The sequence below is a fragment of the Haliotis asinina genome, chromosome 6 (genome assembly GCF_037392515.1).
Source record: "Haliotis asinina isolate JCU_RB_2024 chromosome 6, JCU_Hal_asi_v2, whole genome shotgun sequence".
NCBI classification, from domain to species: domain Eukaryota; kingdom Metazoa; phylum Mollusca; class Gastropoda; order Lepetellida; family Haliotidae; genus Haliotis; species Haliotis asinina.
Window position 1 is genome coordinate 35,606,376 of NC_090285.1, and position 19,599 is coordinate 35,625,974.

At 37.3% G+C, this 19,599-nt stretch overlaps 1 protein-coding gene across 4 annotated transcripts in view; it reads right to left on the reverse strand.

Annotated features, from left to right (window-relative positions):
• LOC137287331 (androglobin-like) overlaps positions 1–4,483 on the reverse strand; it is a 65,118-nt gene extending 60,635 nt beyond the window's left edge. For all 4 annotated transcript variants that reach the window (XM_067819578.1, XM_067819580.1, XM_067819579.1 and 1 more), the window contains exons 1-2: positions 4,283–4,483; positions 2,676–2,778 (exon numbers count right to left, since the gene is read on the reverse strand). In XM_067819578.1, coding sequence (XP_067675679.1) covers positions 2,676–2,778; positions 4,283–4,293 — 114 coding nt within the window. In that variant the 5' untranslated portion in view covers positions 4,294–4,483. The remainder of the gene's footprint in view (positions 1–2,675; positions 2,779–4,282) is intronic.
• Positions 4,484–19,599: the final 15,116 nt, after the last annotated feature.

Genomic DNA, 19,599 nt, shown 5'->3' on the forward strand with positions numbered 1-19,599 from the left:
TAAAGAAATGCTTTTCATTGCCCAACATCAACATGTTGATTTTAAAGAAAGTAAATGTTTCAGTGTCAGTCAGTTAGTACTGCACTGCATTGATGATGTACCTATAGCCATAATAGGATATCTCTGATTAGAGAGTGAGGGAGTGTGCGAGTTTGGCTGTATGCCACTTTTAGCAATATCGCAGATATAACACCTCAGGGGACACCTGCAGAAATGGGATTCACACAATGTACCAATGTGGGGAATCGAACCCAGGTCGTTACAAGCGAATGCTTCAACCACTAGATTTACCCGCTATCCCTCTGATCAGAGATTCAAGTCTGGGTGCAAGAAGGGAAGTGAAGAGTTTTTCCAAATATGTAAGGTTGTCATGATCCTCACACATATTTGGTGAATCAAACCTTAAAAAATGAATTCACTAGAACTGAGATCACTAAAATTGAACACTCATGTATTTTCAGTGTTTTCGTTCACAGGTAATTACTAGTATTTTACCAAAAAAACATGGCACGTACCACCAATCTCAAACGCTATCAGTTCAGTGTACTGACAAAAATCATACATAGTTAGATGGTTATTAGACTAGCGGTGGTAATCATATGTTAAAATCGTGCTGAGCAATAAAATCATTTGTCTTTTCGGTCTCATCACCACAGGAAAAAATTATCATGGAAATCCCATGTCAAGTGGCAGCTTGAAAGTAGATTCAACCTGTCACAGTGACAAGAAGAGAACCAAGCAGTTTGATGATGACTTTTTCACGAATTTGGCAAGGTACGCACCAAATATGATCAGACAGGGAGACCTCAAATGTTATGTAAAGCAGCCGGTAAATTGCATGGATTTACTCGTGGGTGCAGTAATTTACAAGAAGTTCAGGTGCAGTACCACTGAAATTTGTAACATACCAAAAATATTCATTGCTGTCTGTACAGTGTACCAGCTGTTTGAAAAGTTAGTGGAAACACTGATTTTTCAAAGGAGTATTATTACTTGGATTTGGGTGTTAGTTATCAAAGTGAGGTATGCAGACTGGAATATATCCAAGACAGGCAGATAACAACAGTCAAAGCTCTAACTATATGTCACTGAACTCCTAATGTGATTGTTTCACTGAATACGATGACTAGAATGTCAGCTGTTAATGTGTCATTGTAGTCGTTACTCAATAAATGTTATATATATATTTGTCGAATAATGGATTCATTGCAGCCCTACTAGCAGAAGATCAACACAATCCTACACATATCTCTTACATATCACAGACATTTCACACCTGTGTATGTTGATATGACCTGTAGGAACTACAGTATCCTTCAAATGACCTTGATCTTCGACAGTGATTTCAACATAGATCTATAACCCACCCAGAGATCAACAGTTCCAGAACGAAATATATTAAGGCATCACATAGCTCCGGCAGATAGACAAACGCTGTGGTGTGTGTCTATCTATTTGCACAGGCAATGTGTCAATGATAATGATAGGCTAAGATCTGAGAATGGATGACTGAATTAATCAACCTGTATCACTGTTTTGATGGTTTCCATGGAAACACATTTATGGATATTATCTCACCAAAATGAAATAATTCAGGTGAGTGCAAGTCTGCAGATGTCTAGGGGTCATTTGGGTGATTATGACTGACGATTGAGGAATGAATCTCTAACAACTGTATCTGGCTACTACTGGGGAGGTTATTCAACGAGTAAACATGGATTTCCTATCAAAACCTTTTTCATCATAACAGCATAAAACAGTGTGAAAATATTGTTACAAAAATATAATTACATACAGAATAATATAAACCAAACTCTGTTGAAAATTCATATTTAAGTTTCAATATTTCATTCATTTAAGGTGTCAGTATACCAAAAACAAATGTTACATATTATTTAATCATATGACATCTTTTACAGTGAAAGCTGGTATGGTATGATGAGAAATATAACTTGAGAAAATCTGATTCTGATAAGCATTAGAAACAAAATTTCACCTTCATTTTCAAATGACTGTTTAATCATTTAAATAATTGCTGGACCTATTGTTTATTATAAATCTATTTACCAAAATAACACACAAATGGTTCCTAGAGACAGTAAATTTTAAAATCAAATAATTCAGATCTTGCATTAATACGGCCTGGTTCAACCTTTCTCAAGAACATGTTGCTGACTTGACAATTTCTGAGACCGTCACAAGTAATGTCAGATTTTTCTAGCAGTAGAATGCATACAACTTGTCACACGTAATGTCAGATTTTTCTAGCAGTAGAATGCATGCAACTTGCAAGAATTAAGTTTGTTTTGTGTGTAACAAATTGCTGGTCAATGCATCAATGAAAAATATTCCTGCTACATGACAGTGGCCTTGGTCAGACAATCCAATGATTGACATGATGAAACAGTTATTATTTGATAGTATGCTTCAACCAGGTCAGAGCACCTAATCATCCAGTCTAGTTACCTCTTATATCAAGAAGCATGGGCTGCTGAAGATCAATTCTAACTTTAATTGTATGTTTATATATGTTCTGATAACAACCATAACAAATGTGTTAGACATTTTAATTTTTACAAAGAACATTCAATATACACCTGCAAGTAACAGTGCCTGAATTTGACTGAATCATTGAATCTTGAGACATTGTCCTCACCATGTGGGTGTGTACTTACCCACTTTTCCCCATTGACATCAGAGTCATTCCACTCCGGCCAGATGACAAACTTAGGTCGCTTGGAATCTGCTCCTCCTGCACTGGCTGCGATAGATGCAGCTCTGCAATTCAGATATAAATATACTTTAACTAAGATACAAAATTTACTGATCACTTTTCAGTTTTCATTTTCCACATAACCTTTCTACAAAAGAGAGCCCATCCCATCCTCTTTTCTATATGGACCTCAATACCGAACAGAGAACATACTTCTCTTAAATTAATTCACTCTTGCATACATCTGGATATCTGTGATTTCCTGTGATATTTAAAGATTACTTTGCTTTTGTTGATCCAAAAACTGAAAGAATTAACAAAAGTGATTTTAAAAACTAACCCAGTATACATTTGACAGCCAGCCAGACAGACTTAGAAGATACACCTGATCTCAGTGAGCAGTTCTTTGTCCGTGCAAATCCTTTTTTACATTCTGTCTACTCAAACAAGTGCATGAAAATTGCCCAATTATACGACAACAAAACATCACAAAAGCGGAAACTTTCAGACTAAAGTCTTAAAAGGAAGTACAAATAAAGACAAGACTTTAAGATGTCAGAAAAGAAAGGCCCTATTAATTATGTTGGTAGCTCTGATGACAATGTTAGTCGTCTGAGGTTAATAGCCAGTCGGTTTGCTGAGGGTTTAATCAGGGACAAACAATCCTTCCCAACTCTTCCACAAACAGTGCGTGTACACGCGCCTCTCTCGTGTCTAATGTTCATGTTTGCAGTTGAAACAGTGGACAGTCACAATGCCTGTCGAAACTTCACACACAAATATTTTGAAATTTGAAATTAGACTAATTAACAAATCATTGAAATCGATAAGAGGTGTTAATTATTAAATGGCTTGGACAGGTTGTTTAACAATTATCAACATACATTAAATGACAATTTTAAGAAAATTTATTTAATTCAAAATTAACTTTAATTAAAAAATCATGTTAACATTTTGTTTCTACTTATTTCAAAAATGCATAATTTTTCAAACATCTTCATTTTGAAAAAAAGTCTAATCATTTCCACCACCATTATAATATGATAATGAAAAAAAATTAATTTCAACATTGTCACACCACACCACAAATGAATCTGAACTGTGCATTGTTAAACATTATGCATAACTGCCGAGGTTCTCAATTCAATCAATTATGTATATCCAGCCAGCCATATGTTGAATTTGCTGTGTGTTGTAAATTAATGGATACTAGAGAATCATTACTAATATCATTTGAATTTAGTATGAAAATATCAAACGTACAGTTTGAAGTAAATAAAGCTGCACAGCATTCCGAATTCTATAATGAATTCAAAGCCATGATCAAAGAATTTCAAATATTTTCACTGCGGATGAATGAGACAGTAGAAAAGATCCTGACATGAATAATTTTAGTTGGAGACAAGTCATGACACACGAGGAAGCTGAAACTATTCACCTGTTTCCTCCTCTAATTCAAACAGGTTATTAACCTGTATGAATACCACACTGTTTCAGGGACTGACACAGGGTTACATGAACTTCAAAATAAGTCACCATGGGAAAAATGAGAAAAAGCAGAAACTGTACCTTGTACCCATCTATCCCCAGATTGCAACAAAGAATTGTCGATTTGTCCTTATCCGTTGTCTACAGTCCGAAAAAGAGACATGTCATGCAACAATAGACATGTGCTGTGCACCACCGGCCTATCCCAGCACAACAATGACCGGTGGTTGCACATGGCCGAACTGCTGTCCTTCCTGTCAGCCCATAACTAGCACGACTCACTCCCACCGTCCAAAAGAAGGCCGCTTTTATAGGTGTCTTCGTACAGGTAAGTTTATCAATAATTAATGAGCTCGAGGCTCCTGTCCCCACCACTCTTCTGTTCGTGAGGTTAAAAATCAATACCAGCCTCACAGTCTGTTTCCTGATCTCATGGACGGCTCCAGGGTATTGATTCGACTCCGCAACTAAATGAAGCTGAGATTATTTCAATACTCTGCCGTACCTTCATGCAAACCCTTTGTAAATTTGGAGATGAGGGTTTAAAGGGGGATTTAAACTGCTATTGAAACGGGGGATCCTGTTGCTAAAAAGGTTAACATAATCCGTTCGGGGAGCATTTGACTCCTGCATTCCCCTGGGCAGGACAGATGATGAGGCGGACAGACATCATGTTGCATGTTTTAGGATATTTGAGAACAAAGGGGGTGGTCAATGCCTCAATAATGAGCACTATCTGTGCTAATTAAAACACACCTGTTCGCTTGAAGCTCAGCTGGATGGGAGAAAGTGGGTTTAAGAATGAACTCAGCAGCCAAGTTTCCACTTCTGATGATATCGAGCTATCATCAGAAAACATTCTACGAGGTTCGTTTGACACTAGCTTTAATAGCTCTTCATAAAAAAACTAATTTATGCGAAAAAGTTGTTTTATTAGCTGCGTTGCACAGTAAAAGCACTTAATAGATCTAGGTTTTTAAAAACTTTTTTATCAATGTATTTTCTGTAACAGTTATCCGTGTGCATAAAAGTATTGAAGTTTTTGCCTCATAACATTCAAGCAAGCAACATTTTTGTGAAATATTTAGTGTGGAAGTAGCAAGCAGAGACGAAGCTGACAAATGGCTGTATTCATCAAAATCTACAGTAAACATCAGCCCCAAAGCTAAAAAATATATCGAGTCAATAAAAGCTAAAACCAGAATATTATCTGTTTACAAATTACAACTACCATAAATTATGTTCTATATTTTGTTTACAACCTGTCTGACACAAATATAGCAATAAATAATGACGGGCAGTATAAAATAGGAAGTGAATATTTCAAATTACATGTTTCAAATTTCAATCAAAAAATGGTCGGGACTGATAGGTACTTCGGGTTATGCATAATATTTGAGACGCCAGCATTTAACGAATCAACATTTGACAGTATATGGTGATGGTTTGTAAATAGTTGAATCTGGACAACACAATCCACTGACCAACAGCAAGAGCATCAATCTATGCTACTGGGATAAGATGATATGTATCAACCAATTCAGCGAGTCTGACCACCCGATACAATTAGTTGCCTCTTGCAACAGCCATGGGATGCTGAAGATCAGTTCTCAATCTGATCAGAGAAAAAGAACAATATAGAGTGTCAAATACAGGCAGTGCCCATTCCTCATTGTCATAGAAAATGTTTGTTGCATTCCACTTCATAACTCAACACTTGTAGAATTCATAACATCCCAAGTAAAAAGCAAAGGACCTAGGTTCCACATTTAATCAACATCAAGCAATCAAGCTAACATGCATATGTTTGTTTTGGTCACTTAACAATGATATATCTGTGTAGTTGTTAGGACTAAATGCATGGTTACATAATTTCTGTCTTACATGGCGGTACTTACAAAAGTGCTGACAGATCAATCTGTAAGTTCAGATGAGGGAGCTGAATGCATTAATTAGGGGTTCAAAAATATGTTGAAAAGCCACTTGCCACAGGGCAAGTACATTTCAAGAAAGTAACTTGTCCTGACTAACTTTCCACTTGCCCTGACACAGTGACACAGTGTTTGATGTTAATGTTAATGGACTATTTATCGAAGAGTGATAATTTCACTCTCTACTGCCTCTACTTTATAATTACTGTGAACTTGAATAGTTTCATTATGAGCAGATATGAAATTAAACCCAAGATTATTTGCTATTTCAAACCATAAGTGGAAATTATCTGGTAGTCAACGGACAAGTAAGGTATTTGATTGCCCGAAATGAAAACTGTCGTGTTCCGGGCATCGGGCAATGGGATTTTTGCACCCCTGCATTAATCCTCATAAAGATTAACCACTGAAAAGTATTAACATGTTTTAAAAGCATGCTGGGAAAAGGAAACACCAGTGTAAACAGAATGAAAAGGATAGGAATCAACGTATAAATAATAACTGCTAAGAGTGAACGGTATTGAAAGTATACCGATTTCTTGCACTACACTTTTCAAATGATATGTATTGCGTTATTTTTTCTGAGAACCGGTATACTGGGTAAAGAATTTGAACATATATGAAGTTTTTGTGATTATCTTCGTCAAAGTTCTCTATCCCAATCCCTGCTGTAATACTATAAAATGGTCAACAGAGTAATTGACTATGCAACCTAAGTTTGAGATTGCTATTTTCATGACCTTACCATATATGTTCAGGGACTTTTTTTATCATGCAGAAGATAGGACTGATAAGTACAAGCAATGCCACTCACTATCAGAAACTTAAATTCCCATTATATCGCAATATGGGTACCTGAATATCAATATATTGCAATACAGTTTATTTGCCAATACACAGCTCTAATAACTGCTTACAGAATAAGGGAAATGACTGTCACTGAGTTCAGTGATCGATCAAAATTGTCTTTCAATTAGGCACACATTAATTCAAAAAACGTAAGCATATTTAACAGAGCCCCATCACACATTTGGAACAACCACAGATATAGATCGCCAACAATCTAGGCAGATATTAAAGCTAATTGTTTGATCAGCATCGTAGAAGTTGTGATATCAAAACTTTTCTTCAAACAGTAAAACACTGCACATCGTGCCCTGTGTTAATTGACCCTTCTTTTATTTTGACTAAAAGCCCCACAATGACACAGATGCCTCTCCATGATTGAGTGGCTAAAATGTCAGCCACATAAATACAAACCTGATAAAGAATGCACTGGAAGATAAATTAAAAAGTCAATTGACTGGAAGCCACAAGGTCTAGAGGTTTTATGTATTCACTGTCAATTAAAAACCAGACAAAAGCTATATACATGGGCCTAATACACTGACTTCCTATTAACATCAACAATCTGAACCCTTGACCTTCAAGTCGATTATGGATTCTGTGACATTTTATGTATAATATCAATGTTCTTTTAAATCATGTAAAAATTAAAGTTTTGGCTGATTCAGATTTACATGTACCCTAATGTCAGTAAAGAAAGATTACTATCTAAAACGCTGGAAAGTCTTGTTAAGAGTAAATGAGTCATTATATTCTTATTAAATCCCAGCATGATAGAACTCATATAATAAGCATAGATATACAACTGCAAGCTTATTACTTGGTGCTTTGTAGGCATTGTGTTTCACTTCAGTCTGACTTTAGCAATGCTTTCAACTGTCTTTTAATTGAACAAATCAAAGAGCTGGTGTTTAGTGATAACAGAATCTGTAAAGACACAACAATCAGTCCCTCCTTGATTCTGCAGCAAATTTTTAAGAATTCCACAGCAAATTTTAGCAAATTCTGCACATCGTTTTGCAATATTCTGCAAAACATTCTGCGATTAAACATTTAGAAAAAACAACAAAAACATTTTACAGACCTTCATAGCTTAATTCTCAAACACGTATATAAAAAGACAAGTCGACAGTACATATCACATCGTGAGTAAGCTTGTTGACAAAGCACCGACAGCTTTTTCTGTGTTTGAGAATCAAACTCTCGCTGAATGTTAATTCTCTCCTCTCAGTCGTAACTTTGATGCAGACGAACAACTTCCGGTTTCATGCAAATAACAATTTTATATTTCAACGGAACCTGAAACAATTTCCATTTTCAAAATGATCGATTTTGAGAACATAATTGTAGTGTCAAATTCATCTAATTTTGTTTTGGACATGCCTAAACTTGCTTTATTAATAAAGTATCATTAATCGTAATTATTTTGAAAATGTTGTCACAATAAATGTCAGTTCGTTTTATGTGAAACCGATCCTACTTCTGACATTAACTTTAATTTTAGTTTAGACTGTCTGTCAGTTTTCACTCAATCTTTAAAATAAGCAAATTCCATGGCAAAAAATTCTGCACGGATTCTGCACGAATATGCGTTTTCCACGGACCAGACATTTTTCTGTATGGAAAGGTAAATTCCACGATTTTTTCTGCAACCGCGGAATCGTGGAATCCAGGAGGGACTGAACAATCAATGATTGTTGTAAATTTGACTTGAAGTATCACATGGTAAGTCGCAGTGACTAGCACATTGCATACGTTAACACCATAGTTCACAGCAAAGAACTGCAAGTTGAGTCTGCATCAACCACTTAGAAATTCCAAAATATGTAATTATAAGGATTATCACTTGTTCAGCCCACAAGAGTGAACAAAAAATGTTTACAGATATGGGGTTTAGGCAAGTGGCTATAGTCAGAAGCTGTTGGTTGCAGTAGGTGACTAAATTTGATTTGGTAGTCAAGTGCATCAACTTGCCTGTCTACCCAGACGGAAGAGATGGAGCTCATTCTTTCAACCACTGATATGACTAACCAAAAATTCAATCATTCAACTGAACATTGCCAATTAAGGTGAATCACAACAAACCAGGGGTTCTATTTTTTTTTCAAAAGCCACTTGCCACAGGGCAAGTGACTTCAAGAAAGTAACTTGTCCTGACTTATTTTCCCATTGCCCTGATTTTATGACACAATGTTTGATGTTAATGCTTACAGGACTATTTATCGAAAAGTGATAAATCTCAAAGACTGATAGTTCTACTTTATTATTATTGCAAAATTTAATAGCTACATTATGAGCAGATATGAAATGAAATCCAGGTTTACTTGCAGTTTGAAACCGGAAGTGGAAATTATCTTGTAGCCCATGGACAAGTAAGACACCATTACTTGATTGCCCCAAATGAAACTGACTTGTCCCGGGCATCGGGCAATGGGACTTTTTAAACTTTGCATACACAAACTATATTTCCAGTTCTTCTCCTTGCTATGGCAAAGTTCAATGTTATTGTATTAAGCATAAAAATTACTGCTTGATGAGATCTATTTCTTCTCACATGACAACCACTAAACATTTAACAGTTAAACTGCAAAGGTAAGCCATGTTGTCGTGGGAGTCAATATTTAAAGACTAAGATAGCAAAAACATGATGTTATACTTTTATTAGTAAACATTAAAACAAAGAACCTAGGGACTGTTGTGCTTCTTTACCAAGACAATATCCGACTACAATCAAACTACAATGTTGTAGTGATGGTTATAAGTAACAACAAATGTGAAACTGAGGTCTTTTCAGACATGTACTTAGCACAATACTTGAAATGGTTTCAGCAACCCAACTGAGTCTTCATATGCATACAGTCGGGCACAGTTGTCTCGACATTCATCATTTGTTCATGAGAGAAAGAGAATTTAACAACAACATACCCAGACTTCAAGACATCCGATCAGGGCATACCATCACACACCACATATTGATTTCCGTTCATAATCCATTATCAGTGAGTGAGTGAGTGAGTGAGTTAATATTTAACGTCATATCGGCAATATCTCAGCCATATCATGACGAGCCTTTATCAATTATGGTTTGTCATAACAGAAAGTACTTCCTAATTAATTCCTTCTTAATTAATCCAAATTAAATAATAAACAAGTGACAGCTTTAACTCGAGTAGCCCTGGTTAGTTTACACTACCACATCCCTTTGATTCATGTCGACTGTGTCTAAATGTTTGGAAACAACCTCAGTTCAGAGGGATACTTGCCCATGAAAGGTAGGTGAATACTGAGTTTCTTTGCAATTATTGAGTTTGTTTGAACCATAAACGAAATATCGAGACGTCTGTATCGACGTAAAGAGCTTAAATAATGATAAATCATGTAGGCTTTTACTGGGAGGACCAATATCTTACATTGAAACAAGCGAGATATTGAGTTATCACAGTGTGATGTACAACAATGCTCAACTGCATTAAAATCTCATATGTCTCACATGAAGGTTTGCAAATACTGACCATAAACACCTTGCAGCAAAAATTGAAATCCAAAAGGAAAATCCTCTTTCAAACTTATTTGACTATTTCCATGAATGCAATTCTTTGTACCCTCATTTTAGAACTGTCTGTCAAGCTCCTCATGTTTGTTACCTGCAGATCATGTGACTACAACTCAGGGAACTATCCAGTGGAATCCTTTAAAGGGTTCACTGACAAGAAACTCTCTTTTTTTATGCAGTAACTGTAAATCACATCGTTTTGTTGCATATTAAGCAACTGAACATTAAGAGTTGTCATTTTCTCCACCACAAAGAAGTGAGTAAGTGAGTGAGTGTGGTTTTAAGCCAGTATCAACAATATTCCAGTAACAACATGGCAGGGGACACTAGAAATGGCTTCACACATTGCACCCACATTGAACGCAGACCTTTCACATATTGAGCGAAAGCTTCTATACCTGTCAGCTCATGCATATTCATGTGAGTCTAATGCATTTCCAACTAAACTCACACTCTTACACCATGCTCTAATTTCTAAATCAAACATTTCGCCCTGACCCTAGTCTGTTTCACAGTCCCTGAACCACATTATTTTGCCAGCTACCAAGTCTTCTCTGCAAACTTAAATGAAGCAAGTCTAGATTTCCTCAGGTTCCTGAATCTCTGGTCTCCCTGGGGCTTCTCTTTAATTTATAATAGGTTTGTTTGTTTCAATCAAAATTATATCTAGTCAGAGTCTAAGCATCAGTCTACCCTGGACCTGATGGTGGCGGTGTGTGTGTGTGTTGGGGGTGGGCATGCAGACCCCAGCTCCATTAACTGGGGCAGTCCAGGGTTGACAGATGTGATGGGCTACCCAACTGCCTTTCACAACATACATGACTAACATTTCTTTAATGAACTGATGTTTAAAATGAACTGTTTTCAGGGACCAGTCCGAAGTTTGAAAATTATAATGCCTTGCACTTTTGCTATACAAAATCCATTTTCGCTAACTTAAAAAACACACAGTAGCAACAACTTGTTACCTTGTGTTTTTAGTCAAACAAGACAATCCATTCACTCACACCTGTATCCCATTACATAACAGAATATCCTCAGCAGTCCTCAGCCTGCTTTTAGTTTTTTTTGGTAACAGGGATTCGGAAATAAAATTTAAATTACATAAAAAAAAAACAAAAACAAAAAAAACCTTACTCTCATCAATTAGCCGTCATTTTCAATGGAATGATCTCCATTTGTGCACTTTCACTCATAAACTTACCGATACTGGTATTTTGATTTTTTTTTTAAATTTCTCATTGTAGCATTTCTTTATCGCTTACGCATCGCATAATTGCAAAGATATGTCTTCTGCAGAGTAAAAATTATCTAATCATTTACAATAACATCTGAAATTTTCATGACTAGACCTACCTTTAGAATACAGCACCACAAACGTAAAAAATACATCATAATACCCTTCTACATAATTTTAGATGATCTCATTCCAAAGCATGTTCTTTACTATACTTCATATAACATTATCTTGTGATATGTTGAGGTTGAGCATACTTATGTAGAGGTAGAGAATGAAATATTTAACATGAAGGCCTAAACGTTTGGAAACCTGCATCATGCATTTACTGTTGGCCGTTTCATCTAGGTCTAACCTATCAGTCATGAGAACATAAGAAACTATGTTTCAAAAGTCACATCAGATATTACCATACATTGCTCTTAGAGGTCGCCAAGGCTTAGAATTTAGATCATTATTTCAGTCAGAAAAATCGGGTATTCTATTCAGAGCAGTCTACCCAACAGTTTATCTACCACTTTTTGGTGCCAGTGAAGTGCAACAGCCATTTACATGAATTCATTAGCCGGCGACAGAATTTTAGATATGCTAATTGAAACGGATCACGTGTAACAAACGAGTCCTAAAGGAGGGTCTGAGGAGATTCAACTTTGTATGAAATCACTGATTTGTGAAATTGTCTTTGAATGACTCCACGTTGATGGTGATCGAATCGGCTATTAAACGGTTTTAGAAAGGTTTATCCTTTGTGACAGTATAACCCATACGTTTCCTAACATGTGCATTGCAAATGACACGTTCTTATTCAAACAAAATCAATGTCTTCGTAAGAATAAAGCTATATTTTCCCTGCTCGAAACGAGTACAAGCAGTGGTGGCAGCCATATTGTATCCAAGAAACAATCCCAACGACATTTGAAACGTGACTTACTCTCTCGGAGTGGCTGAACTGACACGATTCGAAGAGGGTCCCTTTTTCGCTGCTTTAGTTGCCATTGAAACTCTAAAGTTTGACAAATTACGCGGACTTTATGTCATCAATCTAACAGTAAAATGCCAAGCTTATCTGTTGCCATGCTCTGTCGCAGGCATGCGCACTTGACAATAACATAGGCAAAAGTGTCAAAACTTGAACGGGCTGATAGGGCCGGCATGTCCTTTTTAAAACGAAATGGGCTTTGTCGGTACAGTGACAATATGTGTCAACGCCAGATTGAGTTGAGCGCACGCCACATCATATTAAAATTGATTAATTGTCACACGTTTGTTTCAAATAATCGATTATTATACCACTGCAGGATTAATTCATCCATTATAAGTCGAGAGCAAAACTGAGTTATATCATAAAACTGCTGTTGTTGCTGATGTTGCTACTGCTACTGCTACTGCTACTGCTACTGCTACTGCTACTGCTACTGCTACTGCTACTGCTACTGCTACTGCTACTGCTACTGCCTCGTGTCTTCATACATTGTAGAGCTGCTTTCTATATCCACGGCACTAAACGATACAGTTCAAACTGAGGAGGGTAAAATATTGATTTTATATTTCGCACGGGAGTTAGGTATCATAAAACTAATTGTACCCGTACGCATAGTGTTATCTGATGAAACAACATATTTATCACAAACCAATAACATATTTATCACAAACTTATAATATTACAACTACTGTTATCTCTACATCCACACATTCTATCAAATTATTGCGACCTCCCAAAACTGAAGAGACAGGTTTATTATAACGAAACATATTTATTCAAAAGCCATAAATAGTAACTTGCACGGAATAATATTTTGTTTCCTATTTTTAAATCTAATAACAAAACAGGCTGAAGGTACATGTTCATGTATTTTCACTGGTGCAAAAAATGAAACATGCAATTTGACAGACGAGAGGTGACATTGCCATAGAATCATTGATTGATTTTTCTACGTGCATAGCAACTGGTTTTAAGGCATAACGCACCCGGACAGCCTTCATAATAGCTGTCAGAATCACGGCAAACGTATCAGGTAACCGAGTCAATATTATCTAGTTTATCAATGGCATGAACCTGCAGAAACGAAGACGTCAGCTTGCCACGTTGATCGCAGTAATGTCAAATGTCACAAAACAAGGATTACCTCATACAAGTGACGTAAAGATGATTGCACCCGCACTTGGACGGCCTAAGTTGCATATTAAACACTCGTGGAATCATTCACACTAGCAAAATAGATTATCTACCCTATGTATCAAAATACTTGCCGACAGCAGGTTAATACGATGTGCAAGATACATTTGTCATAGACTAATCGTGCCATATAAAAAGCATGTAATGAACAATCAAGCAGACGTAGATGTTGTGACTGTGTTTTTCAGATGCACCAGGCTTAATGAAACGATCTTAATAATGTTAAGCACGTAATCAGAACTGGACATATAGGGCTGTAATCTCAGAGAAAATGCGACGATTCGGTCTTGGCACAGTTTATACAACCGATTTACAAAGGTCATTTAACAAGATTTCGGGACGAAAGGGGACAGGTGGTGACCATGCTACCCCCCCTGGATCTGGCATATGATAATGTACTTGATCAAGGCGCTTGTGTTGTTACATTGTATAAGAAGAAAAGAAAAAAATGCATTCCATTCCTGTATTTACCAAATCTAGTACATATACTGTTATGCTGCTTTCAGCAATGTTTCAGCATGTTATGTTGAGGGATAACAAGTATGTCACGTTACATACTGTTCATCAAGTCTGACGAACCGTATGAAAGAAAAACTTCTAAAATATAAACGTCAGTGACTATCATGATCAGTTGTGTAAACTTCATTATTAAACTATCTAGTTTCAAGCATATACAATCACCTGTCTTTCTCCGAACTTGGAGAATCAAATTCCTCCCTGTGGCTACTCCAAGAAGAACCCCTTCGAGAGTCCGGGCGGTCATGGCTTGACCGATGTGTTTGACCCCCTCCACCGAGGCGCCCAACACTATAAAACACTTCGGGATCACAATCCAGTGATGGAAAACAACGAACTGTCCTATACACGGAATCTCCTTCTTTGATGTCCGACAGAGACCCAGTGGATCCCCGAGGACCGAAGGAAGTTCGTCTGCTCTTCGACTCATTTGGTCGTCTGCTACTCGGAACAGGGTGCATCATTCCCTTTCTACCCGATGCCATGCTGTCAGAAGGTTTCTTACAATGCGATGTGTTGAAAAGAGACAGTAGGTGAGGCCTACCCTGTACTGGATCTTTTTGATGGCATTTTAGACTGAAGTAATGTGTCGTCTGCTTGACGGTGGCTCGATAATCGCTACACTGTAGACCGCTTATCCAAGTGCCCGTGACAGACCGGCAATGGGAGACCGACAAAAGAACGCCGGTCCCACTTGAAACCAAGTGAGACGTTTATCTGTTTGTATGTAAGACCCAAATCGACAATCTATATCCAGTTCGAACTGACTGATTTTTGAAAATCATATCCGTATTTGATACCCTTAAAATGGTAAAGATAGTATACCCTGCGTATAGTATCGCCTGGATGAGATCTGCCTTCGTTATCAGCAGAGACGTGGTGTAATGACAAAGAAAAAAAGACAAGTATTTTATACTATCTCCCCCAAGACAGGTCACGTTTGTCTGGCAATAAAACACCAACACATATCAATGTGTAATTGGCGGTTCACTTGTTGGAATTTGTCACAGGACAAACCCCAAAGTGTGTATCCACTTGGCTTCTGTTGCAGTGTGAAATAAATTAACGCTTGAGACAACTTGAGTAACACCTATTATCCAAGGATGGATTTTGCTCTGTGCTAATCCCCTGAAAGTCACGGATGTGATTACTTCAGTCAGCATTTATACACTGAGTGACAACCACTTAAACGCACAATATCGTTTACCTAACGTCTCAGTAACCCGATTAAATGGCTTAAAACAAAAATGCCAATATTATTCTTGCCCGCAAAGCTGGCAAATGGCATTATTGGTCCCGCTGATGTCTCCTTCTCAATCGACAACATGTTCCCAATGATGCATTGGTGTATTAGATGTTGCCTCCGTAACAGCAGATGTCAAGAGTTTTTTAGCTTTGAGATTGATTCAGCGATATAGTTTTACCATCACACACAAAGGCAATATTGGTGCAGAATAAGGAATAAGTAGTGATGGGAGAATGACCAAAATCTAGTGAGTGAGTGAGTGAAGAAGTTGAGTGTTCAACAATATCCGCCTCATCTGATTTTAAGCTCAGTATAAAGACAGTAGTAGAACACGACAGAATAATGTTGTACACCAAAGCTGCTCATAGAAAGTATCGCCAAAGGGTATAATGTAATGTAAACATTACAATAATAGTTGAGTATACTTTATTTATTGTAACTAACATGCACTGTCCATGAATAGGTCTTCCAGAAGCATAACTACATGTATATACATTGATGATATCGACAATAATATTGTTGTGAGTATGAGAGTAACAGTGAGCCACATTAAACATTGTTATATCAAATAACCCTAAATAACAAAAAAATATTAACTGTGACATTAATGAAGATTACATATCGGGCAATAAACCATTTTCCAATTTTGACATTATTTTGAGAAAATACGGTATAAAGTGAACACCGTCACACAACTCATGGATGTTTTTTAGCAAGCAGACAGGGTGATTTTAAATATTTATCAAAATATATGATTATCTTACATGAGATTTTCTTACTGGTAAAGTCGGGTAAAGGATATTCAAACGGCCGGATTCTAAACTGCGTGACCCTTGAATGTCTCTCAGAGATTGACATGAATTATGGTTAGGATTTAGTCAGTAGTCAGCCCGCTAGACAAATGGCTTCAGAGTTAACTCTCTTTAATGGTTACCACGAGACTCCAAATGCCTTGTAATACTCACGCCTCCTTTCACTGATTTCAGTCTATCGACACAGAAGAGCACATGGACACTTCTGTTTGCATTTACAGGGAAGAAACAAGGGGGTAAGATATCTCCCTGTCACACCACTAGTAGTATAAAAACATTTCACCTACAAACGCAAGTAGTATACTACGAACCACTTACTTGTAACTCGGTGAGGAAAATACCGTTCCTCACCAACAAAAAGGTAAGACCATGATCTTGGAGCACTAATCTATAGTATTCAACAAAAGGAAGTTCGTTCTGGTTTTAAAATTTTTGAAGTCTGTGAAGGCGCTTGGCGGTTGCATAGTGAATTTGCGTCTCTTGATTTGATCGTGACACAAACACAAATTCACGTACTCATAAGAAATCTTTACATTTTAAAACAAAAACGCGGCACCCCAAGACTACCGATAATTAATGTTGTTTGTGAAGAGGGGCCCCCATCTGGAACTGAAGGGTTCTCAACCTCTTGGTCGGAATTCAACCGAACCCACGCTCCACTACCAGCTGAAGATTACTCTGTCGTGAACGTCAAGATGAAACGTTTAGATAAATTGGACTTCCCACATGTGGTCGACTGTGTGTCTCCCTATATATATCATTCATATTCTCCTCAATCCATACATACGTTCATCTCGCATTTTTTAATTCTCTGTCAACCTCGACACTGTTCAGTGTGATCGTATGTATGTTCACTAAAGAAGATCGTAGATTATTGTGCCTCTGTTTGTTGTTTAAACGTCCCATACAACAATATGACATTCCACCCATATGACAGAGGTCTGATCACTGAAGTCCCAGCCGGAGATTTGGCAAATTGACTATTTATTTCAGACAAACTGTGGCAACATGAAAATAGAGAGATCGGAAAATACCTCGCACAGTATTGACTTATTGGGTTGGATTCAGCCATTTTCCAGCAATACAACGGCAGGTGATACCAGATATTGTCTTCACATGTTAACACATGCAGTGAATCGAACCCAGACCTTTGACAGGTTAAGAGAACGCTTTGATAACCTGACTATGCCCCTGAACTTTAAACTTCTTAAATATGCATATCACAGATGACTTTTCAAAAACAACACACACAAGTGATTTGACACACCCAAAAAATATGTAATAATGTTTTTATCCATAAAATACATAGAACGGACACCTGGCCATGTGGATAAAATAGTTGCGGGTTAGGATGCTTCACTTTTTATGAAAATGACAATTTATATTTATAATCCCGACATGGACGAACGAATTCGTTTATTTTGTTGGAACGAACCCTGTGGCTAGCATGATACAAATGACAATGGTCATTAATCAAAGGACAGGTGTGACATATGACTATGTTGGTATGTGCCCCGTCTCTTCAGGGGTTACTGGAAACTTGCACGGAAAATCATGAACATAATGACTGTTAGCTTTAACTGCAAACCGCGACCTAGAATTGATACTATCACACATTGTCTGCCGGAAGCCAAATACCGATCGTAACACCCGGTGTCGTCACTATTTGTTCATTGTGGAATAATATCCAGGGACATAGTTTATCAATGTCTAATCTACGCTCATCGACCCGTAGATATTACACTAATGAAGATGGAAAAACGATTCTGGTCAGATGGTAACAAGTCTTTTGTTTTTCTTACGTTTGACAGGGGAGAGAAAGGGAAGTGCACTCTTAACACTTCACGAGAGTTTCGGTGGTCATTTACTAGGACACTTTTAGGACACCCAACCTACCCACCCCTTTTCTCTGGATCCGCCTACGGGACATATTCAGGTTAATTCTACCTTTTCAAGCAAACCATGGCACGCACCAACGCTGATGTATGCTTGGGAGTGGAAATAGTATTGGTATTCAATGCAAGGCGTAATCTGTTATTGTTCTGACGCAGTGACACAGAGAACGTCCACTAATTGCTAATGGCAATGACCCGATACCTGCTGTACACGTGACACAGAGGCTATTAAGCTAATATCTCGCTAGCCAATCCGATAGGTCTTTGCAGTAATGGTCCATTATGTTGCCTGCTTTGCTACAAACTTGCATAGGACCACTCTCGCTTGACTAGAATTACAAAATTACAATTTTTTTCTGTCGGCTTTCAAGGCCTCACGATCGATACAAGTACACTATATGTGCTCTATTCCTTGTGCCGATTATTTGTTATGGTAAAGGTATTGCTATAGTATAGATGTGTAGGACACAGTTTCAGTCATTCGTGACCATTCACGAAGGTGAATTGTGACTCTTGCTCTGGACTTTTATGTGCATGGACCAAGCCTTGAATTACATTGTTACATATTTCCAAAAGCAGCCTCGAATATAAACAATTTTATAACACCCTGCGCTTGTGACAGATTCCCTCATAGTTAACGCTAGCTTATAGCACTCTGTCAGAAGTAGTGTCCTTGTCTCGATCTCTGTAATCTCTAAACTAAGAACATCTCCAACTAATTCCTTCAGCTTGTGACAATGCATGGCTGTTTCCAGCATCCTACAATTCCAATGTGTTACAAAGTTTGGGTAACACCCGAGTCCTGAATGTGAGTAAGGTTTTACGCCGCTTTTAGCGATTATCCAGCAATATCTCGGCAGAGGACACCGGAAATGGACTTCACATATTGTACCTATTCGGTATTTAATATATCATGAAGTATATCAACATATGTCCTGGGTAATCAACACTAAAAACACACGTATAGAAATTTACAAAGTACAAAGGCGTAACAAGGTTTCAAATTTGCACGAACAAGCTCGAGAAAACTTTCGAAAAGTTCATTCAATTTATCATCATAGGTCTTTACAATTTCGAAAAAAAACACAGAACATGGCAATACAGAGTTTAACTTTGCAGTGATATAAAACTAGTAAGTCAAAGATAAAATCTCCCACTTTCATTGTTGTATTAAACAATTCCTTGA